The 16,114-nt window shown below is 35.4% G+C and overlaps 1 protein-coding gene across 32 annotated transcripts in view; it reads right to left on the bottom strand.

The window, feature by feature from the left end:
- The window catches only part of HIBADH (3-hydroxyisobutyrate dehydrogenase), a 92,096-nt gene that overhangs the window by 62,197 nt on the left and 13,785 nt on the right, over window positions 1-16,114 (bottom strand). For all 32 annotated transcript variants that reach the window (XM_081079404.1, XM_081079415.1, XM_081079393.1 and 29 more), the window contains 2 exons: window positions 15,064-15,173; window positions 12,559-12,680 (listed from right to left, as the gene is read on the bottom strand). In XM_081079404.1, the coding sequence (XP_080935530.1) occupies window positions 12,559-12,680; window positions 15,064-15,173 (232 nt within the window). The remainder of the gene's footprint in view (window positions 1-12,558; window positions 12,681-15,063; window positions 15,174-16,114) is intronic.

Genomic DNA, 16,114 nt, shown 5'->3' with positions numbered 1-16,114 from the left:
CCTCAGTGTCTAATATCAAAAAAGCAAAACGATTTTTCTTCCAAAACCTAAATTGTACCAACGCTTTAATTTTTAAAAGGTGAAATGTTTAAGAATGGGGGAGGGGAGGGTGCGTCGGGATGGAGTAACCGAGCTGCTTTGTAAAATTACACTGTATAATTAATTCCATGGTAAGAATGTTTTTATGGTGTGTTTTGGTGACCTTTTATTACCATCAAGTTCACAATGCTGGTGGGCTGCCTTTTAATCCCTCCGCAGACAAAGGCCCTAAATAAACACAGATCCCTTCCTGGGAAAAAGTCCACTCTGGTTAAATGGTAAGGAAATGAGTAAATCATTAGTAATCTTTAAAGCCAAAGCTATAAACTCAAGTTACCTTAAGTTGAAATGAAAGTGTCTTGCAAGAGTTTCAAAGTTCTGTCACAGATAGAAATCTCCAGCTCTTGACTCCAGACTAGGCGCCAGCTGATAAACAAACAATTTAAGTCAAGAGCTGGAGAATTCCCAGCTTTTTCATTTAATGGCTTTGGCCAAGAGTATTTATTGCCTCCAGTTTTATTCTCACTTAGCTCTAAGAGGAAATTTAAACTCATCATTATCTTAAAGCCCCATATGGGCAGCCGTCAGCTCACCTGACAGAGCTCCTCTTACTCTGTACCAGTTTGAGTCTCTACTAGAAGTGATGTAATAATGTAAACTAATTAACTATAGTTTTAGGTTGACTTTTTAACAGGCTAAATAAATTTTGTTCAATATAGTTTATATTCCCACTTGGGGTAGTAACAATTCCAAAAAGTTTAACTTTACAGTTTTACTCCAAACTACCAGCCAAAATGGAAAAGGACACTGTACTCTCTCTTATTCCCCCACATAGTCCTGCCCTGCCTCCCTTCCCTCCCCTTGTCCACTAGCCCTCGACTATTACATAAAGTACCTTTTCTGTATGAAATGTAGACTATTCCTATTAACTTCAAAATCTCCAGTGTTGCCTGGTCTATTACCTAACAGAGCAGTTTGCAAGATTTAAGATGTAAATGCCTGATCATGAAAAGCTGTTGATTTTATGCGAGTACTAATAAGAATATAAAAGTACAGCCCAATTAACGACCATGAGATACCATCAAGTATTTCCAAATGCTGTTTTTAAAAGTTTGCTATTAAAGATTACAGATCTCAAAGCCAGAATTATGCTGATGCTCTTATACCTTTCTCAAAATTATCATTGACTTTTAGAAAAAAATATATTGATTCTGCTCAGGATTTCAAGTCAAAATAATTCTTTTAACTATCTGAATGTTTGCAGATATTTAAAATTACAATAAATCAGCTACCCTTCTTCTTCTAGCTGCTTATCTAATAAAAATAAAAAAATACTGCCAGAAAATTTTTATAGCCTAAGGTAAAGAGTTAATAAAATATTGCATTAATGAAAAGAAAAATTCTTTCCCTCCCACTTCTTAAATTTCAGAACGTTTTACAAACCTATCTTGGCTGGAAAAGCCAATTATTTCAGTGTCTGCCAAGACTATTTTTCTACTCTTTTAATATATGTACACAGTACATTAAAAATGTTGGCCACTTGAGAACAAGTATTACCCTCACACATAAGAATTAGGGGAAATGAAATGTAATTAATGATAAAATTATTTGTATGCCACATATTGTTTCATTAAAAAAAAAAAACTCCCTAAGAACAATGCTGCCTTAGAGACTGCAATAGAGAAATACCGATGACCACGACTAATAGTCAAATACTCCATTAAAAAAATAAAATGTCAGGTACAAATCTTACAATTCTTAATACTCTTCTGAAAGAGTCCACGTCTCTCCTATCACTGGAGGTAGCAGTTTGAGCTCAGAACAAAATAACAACAAAACCCCTCTACTTTCAAGTCAAGTTACAATCACTTCAAGACAGAAGAGAGATGTAAATGTAAAAGGTCTGCGGCCAACCTTCACTGGCCATGATGGGAGGATGAAAGGATGACTGGTATGAAATGTGCTTGTAAATTTAAAATTTTCACAACGAAAACAGCCAAAGTGATGCACAACAAAATAGATTCGTGTGGCAAATATATACGGAGCAGGATTTAAACTCAATATATTTGCCATCTGCTAACATTATCAAACAGTTTTTAAGAAAATCAGACATCTAGAAAACTGTAAATAATCTGATAATGATTGGATCGTGATGACAAAGCCCTTGTCAAATTCTTAAATCCATTTCCTCCTCCCACCTCACCCCCTATGCTATCCAGGGATCACAAGCAAAACAAAATAAAGACGTAAAACACAAAATGCATACTGGAACTAATGTCACACTGCGTAGAAATCAACAAATGTTAACGAAAAATAAATTATATATAAGTAATAGCTTCGGATTTATTTGCTAAATCTACTTCACCTTTATATAGAAACACCACTAGGCAGTCATGAACTATGTGACCAGACCCAAATGTGTCTGGTCTGACTTACATCCTGAATGGCAATTAAAGGACATTAAAAATACCCTGGGATTACTTCAGACAGGACCCCTGCTTTATCCGTGCACTTTCCAACATAACCGTGTGAAGAGAACACACAGTGTCTGTCCCTCCACCACAGGACAGAGCCTGGCAAGAGCAGCCCTGGTAATGGTTACTTGAATGGAAACTGCAGTGCAATTAAAATCTGGCCTGCAGATTTGGAGATGACGGAATTAATTGCAAACTGCGAGAGAGTCAATTCTTAGAAATAAACCAGGTTGTTGTTAGCAACACTACTACTAACAATACATGACAGCAATAATACAAACAGGGAGTGATCACCTTGCCTTCTCTCACCCATTCTTCTACTATTTTCTTAGGGGACAAATTATTAAAGCTGCCTCAACCATGTTACCTTGGGCAGTGAGTCAGCAGTCTTCCCTAAACGTGTTAAGAACTCATTAACACATTATATAGGGACTCTTGTCCATGACACTGTCGTAAGGGAGCTTTAGGCATGCCAAAGAATGTAAAAAGAGGTTTTTATAGGCACCTCTTCTCCGGGACTAATTTCAAAGAAATCCTTGGAATTTATTTACCAAACATTTCTGAACTACTTGTGCAAACCAGAGAAAATCCCAGGCAAAAGGTATCCTCTAGAGACAAAAAGAATACTTAACGGATATGGGGTGATAAGTACAGACATGCCTCGTTTTATTGTGCTTTGCTTTATTCCGCTCCACAGATGTTGCCTTTTTTACAAACTGAAGGCAAGTCCCTCCACCGGCAAAAAGATTATGACTCGCTTTATTGTGATGGTCTGGGACCCGCAATATCTCCGAGGTCTGCCTGTAAAATTATGGATACATGTAAACGGCTAACATAATGAACCCATTTCTGGTATAACCCATTTCTTGGTGTTGATGAATCTTACGTTATTTCTAAGGAAATGGACATGCCCATCAAACAAAGTTAGAGAAAATTTTACTTATTTGAGTTACTAAAGCTTTAAATACCACCAAATCAGACCAAGGAGAAGCTTATTTTAATATTTTTCAAGGTAGATTAATTCAAGTCTCTCACACACAAGTCAATGCCACAAAGTACTTATAAATTTTATAATCATTAATAGAAGTTGATAACTTAAAAAGAACTCGAAAAGTCATCATAGTAGTACAATTCTTTAAAGAGCCGATGAAAATGAATTATATTAATCATGTTAAATAGAAATATTTCAAAACATCAAAAAAATAAAATCTACTGAGGTGAGACTAAAATGTAAGAATAAACACTGCACACAACACTACTGTGTAATCAAACGGCTTGTAAGAGCATCAAAGACCCACTGTGATAGCCCTTCCCCCTCCACACATTATAAACCACAGCAAACTCAGTTATATGAAATTTGGTAAAAGAATTTGCTTTTGGACAGAAATAGCAATGTTTCAGCCCAAAGCCAAGTACAAGTGCCAAGTTATAAACCTCTAAGAAAATGTTTTAATGGAAATGCCAACAGACCCTTAACTATAATGGTGTTAGGTGCCAAAATACAAATAATTTTTGTTTTTGTGGTCCCTTTACCATAAATTAGATACAGATCTAGTGGAAAAACAGTAGGTATCCAGTTCAGTGAGTAGTAAAGGCCAAGACTGCACACTTGATTTTAAAAACAATAATGGGAGTCTATATAAGACTTTCATTGAAAAATTTAGGAAGTAAATCTAGTGCTCTAAGAGAAACTCCTTAATAGGTTTTGTGCTCACTAGTCCATATTCTAAGAATACCTCAAACGAATTACTAAAACTTAACCCAGCCAAGTAGAGTGTAAAATTTGGTTTCCTGGTAGGGAACCGTTACACAAACACATACACACAAGTTCAATTATTTAATTTTGACATTAAACCCTAACTGGAGTAATAGTTTAGCAAATCAATGAGGCTTACCAGCACAGAAAGCCCTGGGCTAACTACAAGTGCCACTTCAGAGTCACTTCAACTCAAGGTCTCGATGCAAATCTACAGACGTATTAGGCAATCAGTGAGTTTATTCTTCAATTATTCAAGAACAGTTAAGTGCTGTAATTATGCCCTGGGAGCAGACTGAACAGTAGTTGGTCATTAGTCTCAAACGATAGTTTTTAATTTGTTTTATGTCTAGCATTCATTATACAAGAGAGCTGATCAAACTGAAACTTGCTCTGTGGTAACAGACCCATTTCACACTTAAAAAAAAAAAAAAAAAAGACATGTACCAAAAATGATGCGACTAAACAACATTTGACATTAAAGCATGAGAGAAGGATCACAATTTTCATAAAGATGTGATTTACACAAGACAGATTCAGATACAGCACCATAGTGATGGGCTGGCCAACTTACCCACAGCCCAGTTAGCTTTACTTTGATAACCACGAACTGTTAAATAAAGGCATGATACGATATTAGACACATGGGGGGGGGAGAGGAAACAATTTATAGGTGATTCAATTTAACAAACTCTGCACGAAACTACCTGCTAAGTCCTGGTGATACAAAGATAAATGTTCCACAAACATAGCAAGCTTGTTCAATGCGTCAGAGCCCATACAGAGCAGCTCCCTGCACCGATATACCCTTCCCGGGCCCTACGCATTCAGATTTCTCTGTAGATGATTTTAGAGAAGGCATCCTGTTCACTCAATGTAGTCTTTGTCTCCTTCATGGTTTATTCTGCCTTTTTCCTTCATAGAACTGATCATTGAAATTATTTTTGTTTATTTGTTTATTCTATTTCTACTAAATCATAACCTCCATGATGCAAGGCTTTGAATATCCTTAAAGCCCTCTCTCTAGTGCCTAGACCATATCTAGCACACAGGAAGTGCTCAGTAAATGTTTGTTCTGTGAAATGAAGAATGAAGCATGCCCCTTGCAAACAAGGTGCTGTCAAGCATAACAGAGATTAAGTAAAATGTATAATCAGAAAACAGTAAATAATCTTGTACAATTACATAAATACAATAATTTTCAGTACAAGGCATTTCCTTGAAGAAAAACTGAAGACCTCCATTTTTAGAGCTACTTTTCTCTCTCTAAAAGTTCTAAGCTAACCCTAATGTCCAAGTGAACGTTTAATTTATTAACAGAAGTACAACAACAAAAAAGAAACTAAATGTGATAAAAGAATTATATGAACTAACCAATTGCCATTCTTCCTTTCTTAAAGAATTATTTACTAAAGGACTGTCAAATCTAATTCCAAATTCCATTGGTTCCCCGCGGATATACCTGGGAAGCAGCTATTAGGTTTCTAGTTGATCTTTGACATAAATTTTTGATTTCCACAACTAAAAATCCTTCTGTTGCCCTGGAATCAGGTGTATAAATCAAATTTGGTGCTAGTCCCTGCCTTTAAATACCCATAAAGGTGACTACCAGATAAAAGTCAAAATAAGTATTAATAGACCTCAGGTAGGATAGTATTTCTCTATAATGCCTGCCTACCGTGTTTCCCCAAAAATCAGACCTAGCTGGGACCATAAGCTCTAATGCACCTTTCGGAGCAACAATTAATATAAGACCCGGTATTATATTACATTATATTATATTATACATGACCCAGTCTTTTATATTATATTACAGTATAGTATAGTATAGTATAGTATACTATGTTACATAAGACTGGGTCTTATATTAATTTTTTTTAATTTATTTATTGGGGTGACAATTGTTAATGAAATTACATAATTTCAGGTGTACAATTCTGTATTACATCATCTGTAAATCCCATTGTGTGTTCACCACCCAGAGACAGTTCTCCTTCCATCACCATATATTTGATCCCTTATATTAATTTTTGCTCCAAAAGACTCATTAGAGCTGATTGTCCAGCTAGGTCTGATTTCAGGGAAACACGGTAGCATGTTGCTGTGATCAAACTGTTTATGAAGGGCTCCCTTTCTCTGGTTGTTAAGTACTGGAATACTGCTGTACTGCATTATTTTGCATTTTATAACTATTCGAAAATCATTTTATTAGTATGTTTTCCTAAATTCTAAACTTCTAATGTAAGGACTTCCTCTTTCAGTTGTTCTAAGTAATATTTATTATTCTCCTTCTTTTATCCTAACCTCACCGCTTTGATCATAACTACACTGATCAGAACCACACTTCCCAGAGCATCCACTATTACGATACAACATTCTGAACACAGTAAATACTTACTATCTGACTGATGTTAGAAGGTATAGGCAGTTACGGAGTTTAACTTCAGAAAGAGGTCAACAGTCTGGAGATAAATAACCTGATGAGCAGCTTGCGAGAAACAACTACAGAAAGACTCAAAAAATTTAATATTAACCTTGAATTTAAAAAATACAAGATTCTTAATTCAATCAACCATATTTTTTAAATGCCCACCAGAAGATGTACACTGGACACAGAAAGTTGACATGGTATCTGCCCTCTTCAGAGTCTAGTAGTGGAAGAAACAGGCACGAACATAAGCATAACACAATGGTCCTTGCAATAGCAGATACCACACTATGGGAACACGGAAGGACATGGAAAACAGCCTCATTCTTGCTACTATGTAAACAGTCCTCTCATCCATCTGTTTTCAGGTACATATACCCTGTTCACCTCCAAGTCCTTGTACCTCAGAACAGGGCCTGTCCCATCAAACCCAGACATGTTAGAGATATGTCAAGAAAGCACTTTACATTCTCTTTTCCTGGAGGTTTATTTGAATAACCAGCCAGGTCAATCCAAAACACTCTGGTTCTATCCCAACCTATCAGCAGAACAAGACTCCTGAGAGCCAATTAATACACATTCTGGGATGGGGAGCCCGACAGGCTTGATGGGATCTCTCCAGGGTCTTCAGATTCCAGCATAACCGCTTCTCAGCCATTTCTTCTCAAGTGACTCCGAAACAGAAATGTTAGACCTCTTCCAGGTTAGAAGCCAGCCTCAGGGTTAGAAAAGAAGGCAACTGCTCCCCTCACCCTCCAACAGCTTTTACTACATGTCAGTGCCTGTCAGCTGGCAAAATGGAAGACAGAGAACCAGCCACTGGAATAGAGAAAATTGTTAGAATACGGTTAACAGCAGGCAACTGCTATGAAAACTAGAGAAGGCTACCCCAGAGTGGGGCTGAAGGGAAGGTCTGGCAAAAGTGGAAGAAGCTTATATTGAGTTGGGAGAGTAGGATTCTACTTCTAGATCTGCTATCAAGCTGGTGAGGTCTGGGCAAGTGTCACTTAACCTCTTTGGAACTCAATTTGTCATCTATAAAATAGCAGAGTCAAATTAAATTATTGCTAAGGTCCTTTCTAATAATACAACCCAATTCTAAGAGCACAAAAGACACTTAAAAGCTAGACATACTATTTAACCCCAGCAGACCATGAGAATACCATAATGACATTTATTAGATTTTTACCATCTTACTTTTCCAGATCTTGTTAAATCTGGGAATCTCATATCAGCTAACCAGGGTAGCTAGTTAGGTAACATTTGGCCAAACATTCTCCTTTGTGATCAGAAATATAGAGACCTAAGTCAGGAATCTGTTTACAGCAGACATAACTCTTTTCTGAACTGGCTTAACAATAAAACATTTCAGCAACTTAGCTTTGGCATTAAAGTTGCCCTTTCTGCTAACTGCATTACAATTGTCCCTCGAAAAGGGTTTATAACACTTACACTGAATAAGCAGAGGTAACATACTAATTGATACGTTAAGTAACAAACACGTCCACATAATTATGGAAACATCAACTACGTTGGCTCCATCAGTCATCTATTGCTACATAACACCCAAGATGTAGTGGCTTCATCTGCTCACAACTCTGTGGGTGAGCCATTGAGACTATCCTACTAGCTGGGCAGCTCACTGCAGGTCAGGCCTGAGGTCTCTAAAGCTGCTGCCATCGTCTGAGAACTTGAGTGGGGCTGGATGGTTAAGATGGCCTCACCTGCATCCTTGGTGCCTAGGACCTGTCCGCGGCAGGCTAGTCCAGGCTTCTCTATGCAGCAGTGGGAGAGCTCCCAGCAGCAAGAGAAGGCAAGACTCAATGTTCAAAGTGCTTTGGAAGTCTATCCTTGTGTAACGTTTGCTAACATACAACTGGCCAAAGCCAGTCAGACGGCTAAGACCAGAGTCAACATAGGGAATGGATACACGCACAGTGTGCAGTCAGAGATGTGAGTCGTTAAGGACCACTGACTGGGAGCTATTTTTAGCCACATGATGAGAATGATTTTATAATTTAAAGGGCAGCCTTCCATTTAGCAATCCTTATTCTTCTCTTAGGATAAATTAGAACCTTACAGAAGACAGCATTTCCTAACGCAGTAGAATGTGAAATAAGTGTAGTTTTAGTCTTGAGCAAATGATCGGTTTCTTCATTCCAGCCTTTCTAGGCTTCAACCAGGAACTAGTCTTCATCTATTCTTCACCTGTGCCACCGACCAACAGTGTGACCTTGAGATAGTTACTCAGTATCTCTGGGCATTACTTACATCTTTGACATGGGACTATCACCACCCGTCCTGCCTATTGCACATGGTTGCTTTTCCAGTTGAACTACCCAAGTTTTTCAACATTTATGTTCCAGGCATTGTACTGGGAAAACAGAGACTAAAAAAATTCACTTCCACGATGCATAAGAATTTGAGTAATATTTTAAAACCTAAAAATAATCCCAATGTATGTAAAACATGATATACTTTTATAGAAGGACACCACAGAGAAGTTAAAATTAATGAACTACATGTAACAACCATGCAGTGCAATACATTTTATGCACTGCACGGGCATCAGCCAAGGGGGCTGGCAGAGCCTGGCATCCAATCCACATTCGGTCTGCCAAACCACAAACGATGTAGGGTTCACCCACCCCGAGAAAGGAGTACTTTTTTCTTTTTACACAGATCCCTTCTGCTCACCTGAGGAGCAATTTCACTACAGAGGAAGTACCTCCTGCATGTTCTCACAAAGGCACTGAATAGGCCAGTGGCTCGACCAACACCATGTATGAAACTCAGGAACGTAACGTGAGGTGAAAAAGCAAGTCACAGAATACGCCGTTTCTATAATGTTCCAAATCATGAAAAATAAAACTACTGGTTAGAGAATTAAAAAATTATATGTGGGGTTAAACTATGAGGAAAAGCACGAGAATAAGTCAGCAAATTCAGGTTACTGGCTCCCTCTAATCGAGGAGAAAAGAAAATAGGATCGGGAGAAGCACACAAGAACTTCAAAGGCAGTACTAAGACTCTAGCTCTTACATGGAGACGGGGGGCACACATGGCCTCAATGTATACTTATACTTCAGACCTTTGTATGTTTTTTAAATATTTTGTATATATATTCAATATTTAATAAAAACGGGGGGGAAAATGACTTGCTCCTGTACTCAAAACACTTAAAACTCTACAAAAGGAAGAGAACCAATGCCTATAAATATAATGTAATGTGGATTTTTATAAAGGCATGTACAGTTTGACAGCTTCAAAAGGAAGCACCAGATCAACTGAGGCATGCCAAAGTACTTATAAGGTAGTATCTATACTATAAAGTGATAACTGTATAACTATGGAACAGTTATTCACAGGATAGTAATTTCAGGTTTCAGGCTGCTAATTATAACAATTTAAGCAATATTTGCTTTTGATTTTTTTAAAAGTCATATAGCACTCAAAATTGTATTATTTGTAATAAGAATGATGTATAGAAGAGCTACTATAGGGTGGGTCTGATAAATATCAAAATGAAACCTAGGGAGAAACCTTCAATCAATAGATAAAATGAGATAGTAACGATGGGCTCATAAAATGATACAGTAATGATTCTTTTCATTTTACTCCCCATAATATTTACCAGGAAGTAGAGTAAAAGGCTGGACTAAAGAAACCAATCACTTGCTCAAAAATTTATACAATTTACCTATACAATCTATACTGGGTTAAAAAAACAACTCTTTAAAATGCTAACCACAGAATAAGAAGTTCCCATTTAGTATTTTTACAAATACTATTACATTTATATGTAATATCTCTATATAAATACATGTAAATGTATTTTTTAAAAGTCTAAGAAAAGAAACGTGAGGGGTGGAAAGGGATAAAATGGGGGTAACATTTTAAGGCTTTATTCAAATCACCTCAAATACTCCATGTTTCAAGACTGATGAATATAAAACCTCTCTAAAATTGTGGGACTGTCATGGGCGTCTAAGCCCTGCTTTATTTACGTAGGTCCCTTTTCCTTAATTTTATTTAGTTAAAATGTAATGATTTTTACACCAGCCTGTTTAACTTACAGAAGGTTTCCTCTATTGTAACTAAGAAAGTGGAGCCATTGTTAACTTAACCACATTAAAAATATAAAAATAATAACTGAGAAGACAAATATAAGCTTGTTACTTGTATTACAAATTAATGTCATGTGTCAAATAATAAATTATCACAAACCATCTCTACACAAAGCTTTCAATCTATAATACAGTTCAGATTCAGGTGTATCCACTATTATAAACTAGCATTATTGTACCCTAAAACTATAAACCAGGGTTTAACAATAGTTTAATAGGAACAAAAGAGTAATTTCAAAGTTTTATCACAAAGAAGACTATTTTAAAAGTTGAAATAACATTTAAAAATCAAACTGGTATTTTGTATTATCAAATGAGAATTTCAGGCTATACTGTTGAAGCAAAAGAAGATCAACCAAACAGCAAGATCATATGTACCATATCAATTTTCAAATTCAATTACAGAACCACTCAAAGAAGAAAAAACTTCAATTTAAATCCATTCTATAAAAAAACCACACCAATACCAAGCTTAAAGCTGCTCATTAGTATTTTGTGATCAAAGTCTCTATACATCATCAGTCTTTACACCTAAATCATACTTAGCCAATTCAATATAATTAGAGGGGCTAAGAATTATTTACACCTCCACTCACATTCAAAATGGCATGGGATATGAGATACCTTTACAACAAGTTCACTAGGCTCTTTATGAAAACATAAAAAGTGATTTAAATTAATGTGTTTTGTTATTTCTTAATTCCAAAGTCTACAATCAAATTTAATATAATTGGAATTAAAATGTTATTCCACTGTCTACTACTATACTGTTATAATTACGTATGTATGTATGTGTATATGTATGCATGCATGTGGGTGTCTACACATATCATATTTGATTACACAATAATTTTGGAAAATTTAAAAATTATGGAAAATCCTAATACCCATAATCCTGCCATTCCAAAATGCCTAGATATTGACTATTAATATTTGATATAATAATAAGCTTTTAAAATTTTATTAGTGGGTTTGCTTTTGCTCTGATTGAGATGATCATATGATTTTTAAAAACATTAACATGTACTACTTATATAGATTTTCTAATATTAAGCCATCTGTGCATATGAGATAAACCAAACTTAGTTGTAGTGTTTGATCTCTTTTATACCTGGCTGATTAGTTTGCTGATATACTTTAAATTTTTACTTCTGTATTCATGATTGATAAAGATCTATAATTTTTCTCATAATATTTGTCTGGTTTAAGTATCAGAGTTACACAGGTCTTGTAGAATGATTGGAAAGCATTTCCTCTTTTTCTATCGTCTGGAAGTTTGTATAAATTGAGATGATCTGTTCCCTGAAATTTTGGTAACATTCACCTGTAAAATCACCTGGGCCTAACTTTTTGTGTATGTGAAATAATTTTTTCTTTTTTACTACTTCTTCAATTTCTTTAATAGTTATAAGAATATTCAAGCTAATTACTTCTTAAATCTGTTCTGAAAAGTTAAATTTTCTAGGAATTGATCTATCCCTACCCACAGCGATTTGGACCAAAAATTTACAGCTCTTCAAAGTTGTGACATCCTTTTATCTGAATTTAGAATAATCAATGTATTATGAGAGTACTGAATAAAATAAGCCATTTAGATGTGTTTTTATTTTTAATGAGGGAATTGAGAGTTCCTTTAACAGCTCTAAAAATGACTGGTGTATCTTGGGTATCACAAAACATGAATCACTAATTTGACAAACAGAAATAGATGTATATATTTTAGGTACCACTTACCACCAGAAACAGGGGCATCCATGAAAACTGCTCCCATTTTCTCAACTTCTTTGGCCAATTGTTTCGAAACTGTAGGATCAATAGTACTTGAATCTATTAACAGTGAGCCTTTCTTCACTTTTCTAAGTAAAATAAATAAAAATAAAGTTTTTTAAAAACCACGGTTTTGTAGTTTTAAAAATAGTGTACAATGCTGAATAAACATTTCATGCAACAACCTATAAAATCAGAATCTGCTAATAGGTGCCAGGTATTAAAAACATTATTAAAACTGCTTCAAAATCTTAAATTCATTTTTCAGATCAATTAGAACTCAAAGTAAACACAAACTCTTTCAAACAAACCAAAATAATCTAATAAAACATGTGGTATAAATTCTTGTTTTAGGTGAAATACACACTAACCATAATAATACAGGTAAGCTAAGATTTAAGCAATTTAAAATACCTATTAACTTTCGAAAAAGGTATTTGGTAGGATTTACAATTTTGTTTGTAGCTGAGTCTCTTTCAAAAGTAATTGATTTGTCTTTAAAAAGCTGTATTGAAAATTTCACATATCCATGTCATTTCACATATCCATGAAATTTAGCCATTTGCTTTAGGATAGCATATTCTTTAATATCTGTAACTTTTTAAAGACAAAATAAAATATCAAACAGGCAGAAAAGAAACTATAGGAATGGACTTGCAAATTGCACAGTCTTTTTGTTCTTCATGGTAAATTTATATACATGCATTGGTAAAGGGGGGAAGCAGTCTTTTAATATTTCATATTTTACATCAATATTTTAATAGCATTTTTATAGTAAACCATTGTTTGTACTGTAAGTGCAGACTGTATACCTAGCAAGTTCCCTTATAATCTAGATTCTATGCCTATCTTCATGGACTAGGAAACTCTGACCTACATTATAATTTAAAGGGCTATTGTTAACTTTTAATTCAAATTTCCCAAGGTTCTTACTACAGACAAACTAACCCAGAAGACATTTAATCATAATTATGACTGGAAAAGTATAAGTGAATAAATATAAACGTTGAAGGGGTAAATAGATAACAGTTGTTACCAAGTACCAAAAAAAAAATCTTCCTATAGCAAAAAATAAGCACACAAAATACTTATAACAATTCTAGACATAAAAAATTGATCCTGTGGTTATATTCCACAGGAAAAAAAATAAAAGAGTATACTGTATTATAGATCATCTCAGTGCGTAGAGTTTCACTTTATACAACCTAAAAAATGAGAATTAAGTTTACCAGTCTTCTGTGATATTAATATTTTTAAGATCTTAAATCTTTAAGCAAATGGGAAATCATCTCAAAAATTATACTGGGTTTGGGGAAATAATCCTGACCCAGAAGAAAATAAAGAACCACCCATGACAAGCAAAGTACAGTTCAATGTAAAGACAAACTCTTTCGAAGCACTCCCTCCACTAGATTGCTGTGGTAGTTGGCTACCATATTCCTTAGTAAAGGATATTAATAAACGTAGGATTTTAGTAACTTTTCCTTGAGATGTAGCAGGGCCATAACTGGAACAGCTAGATCGCCTCAGGACCACACACGGTGGGCCTAAGGGCTCCATCCAAAAGGAGTGTCTTTCAACCTTCCCTGAAAGCTAAACATTTATCTTATCAGTTGGCTGCCTAATATCCAAGTGTCTTTTGCTTCCAAGTTTGCTAGTTTTCCAAAGCAATTCAATTTCCAAAACCCTCCAATTTCACATATTACAGCTTCATGAAAGTAAACCCTTTCTTTTCAGTTCTTCATGGGTCTACAGGGCTTACCGGTTGGTTCTCTTTGCTGAAATTCAACAAAAAAACAATTTAGGAAGAGTAACCGGTAAGACCAAAAAACTAAATTGGGAATTCGACCGCTGTCATCCTGACACAACCACAAGGGTTTGGCAATAGGCAGCAATTAACCAAAAAGTTCTTGAAGCCAGGGAAGCTAAGCACTGGCTGGGAAACTATGACCTAAATTATATTTTATTTAAAGAGCTACTGCTAACCTTTAATTCCAACTTCTTACAGTTCTTACTACAGACGAACTAACCCAGAGGACATACAATAACTTTTTATTATATAAATAAAATGTTACATAATGGTGTTCTTTCCAATATTTGGTTTTACTTTTCATAGAAACCTTTTCCTGAATTTCTATAAACCATACTATGCTTGTAACATTTGTACAGTTTAAAATGCAAGCTTTAAAAGTCTCTTAAACATGCTACCAATGAAAGCATAAGTTTAATGCAAGAGTTAAAGAAACAGAAGCAAAAAAAAAAAAAAATGTATTCCCAAAAGTCACATACTTGGCTTTAGTGAAAAAACAAACCCTTTACAATGAGAGAGAAACCACACCATTCACTTCTAAGAAATAAGAAAACAGTATGGAAAGTTTTAACAAACACCATTGTAATTTCTTAATAGAGCTAACAATGTGAAATGCATGAACTATCAAAACAAGAAAATATCCACAGTTGAGAAATACATACTTTAGAATTCCATTTGCTCCTGAATAAGCTTCTATTGCATTATTACTGGTGGGCAACATCGTAATAATTCTGTCAGCTTTTTCAGCTACATCTGCTGGGGAAGACACTACCTTTAAAAAAAAATTGAACAGGCACATTACTGAAATTAAAATGTAAGCAGTTTCCAGAGCACACGTAGGATCTACTTTTTATGCATGCGGATAACAGTGACAGTGAATAAAAATTAATCCTTGTTTCCAAATGACAAAAAGAAAAGGCTTACTGCCTAAAATAGGGAGTCCATTCCTTATACACACACAGATGCAGTTTCTATGGAATCAAATTTACTGTTTATTTTAAAAAGTGTAAAGTGAATTGAGGGGAAAGGGCAAAACCCAAGAGTCCTGGGAACAGACACTCTTCTCATGGTTTCCTCCAACTAGAATTCTTAAACTGCATACTTTTTGGTAGATGCTTTGACTAAGGAAAACATTCTAGTACAATAGGGGCTGGTAGCCAAACTACAGGATTTACCAGCGATTTCAATGGGTGGCAAAATCCCCCATAAAATGATCAAGTCCCAATCACCACCTGCTCCAGTCTCTATTTTCAAGGATGGGGAAAAAAAAAAATCAACCTTTTTCAAAAAAGAAAACGTCAGGACAAGGACATGAGCACTTCCTGCCTGACTATGGGGGTGCCCATGAAGGCTGCGAGCGTGAGGTACCAGGATGACCATGCGAGCTACCAGAACTCGTATGGAAACTACATAAGTATATACAGGTGTACATATACACACACGTATGTGTACACACACACACGACATGTGATCAAAAATACAGTGAATGTTTAAATTTTAAAAAATTTATCACAGTAAAAGACACACTGCCATTAATCCCCCTCAAAATACTCCCTCTAGCTTCATACACACTTATCCCATCGTTCTTGCCACTTTCTGAAGCAGTTCTGGGAGTCCTCTTTCGTGAGTGTCTTTAGTTGTGCTGTCATGGCTGCCTCCATATCCTAAATCGATGCAAAACATTTACCTTTCATGGTCATTTTGACGTTGGGG

This window comes from Rhinolophus hipposideros (genome assembly GCF_964194185.1).
Source record: "Rhinolophus hipposideros genome assembly, chromosome: 18".
Classification (NCBI taxonomy): Eukaryota; Metazoa; Chordata; class Mammalia; order Chiroptera; family Rhinolophidae; genus Rhinolophus; species Rhinolophus hipposideros.
Note: the sequence above shows the minus strand (reverse complement) of the source record. Positions and strands in the feature narration are given on the sequence as shown.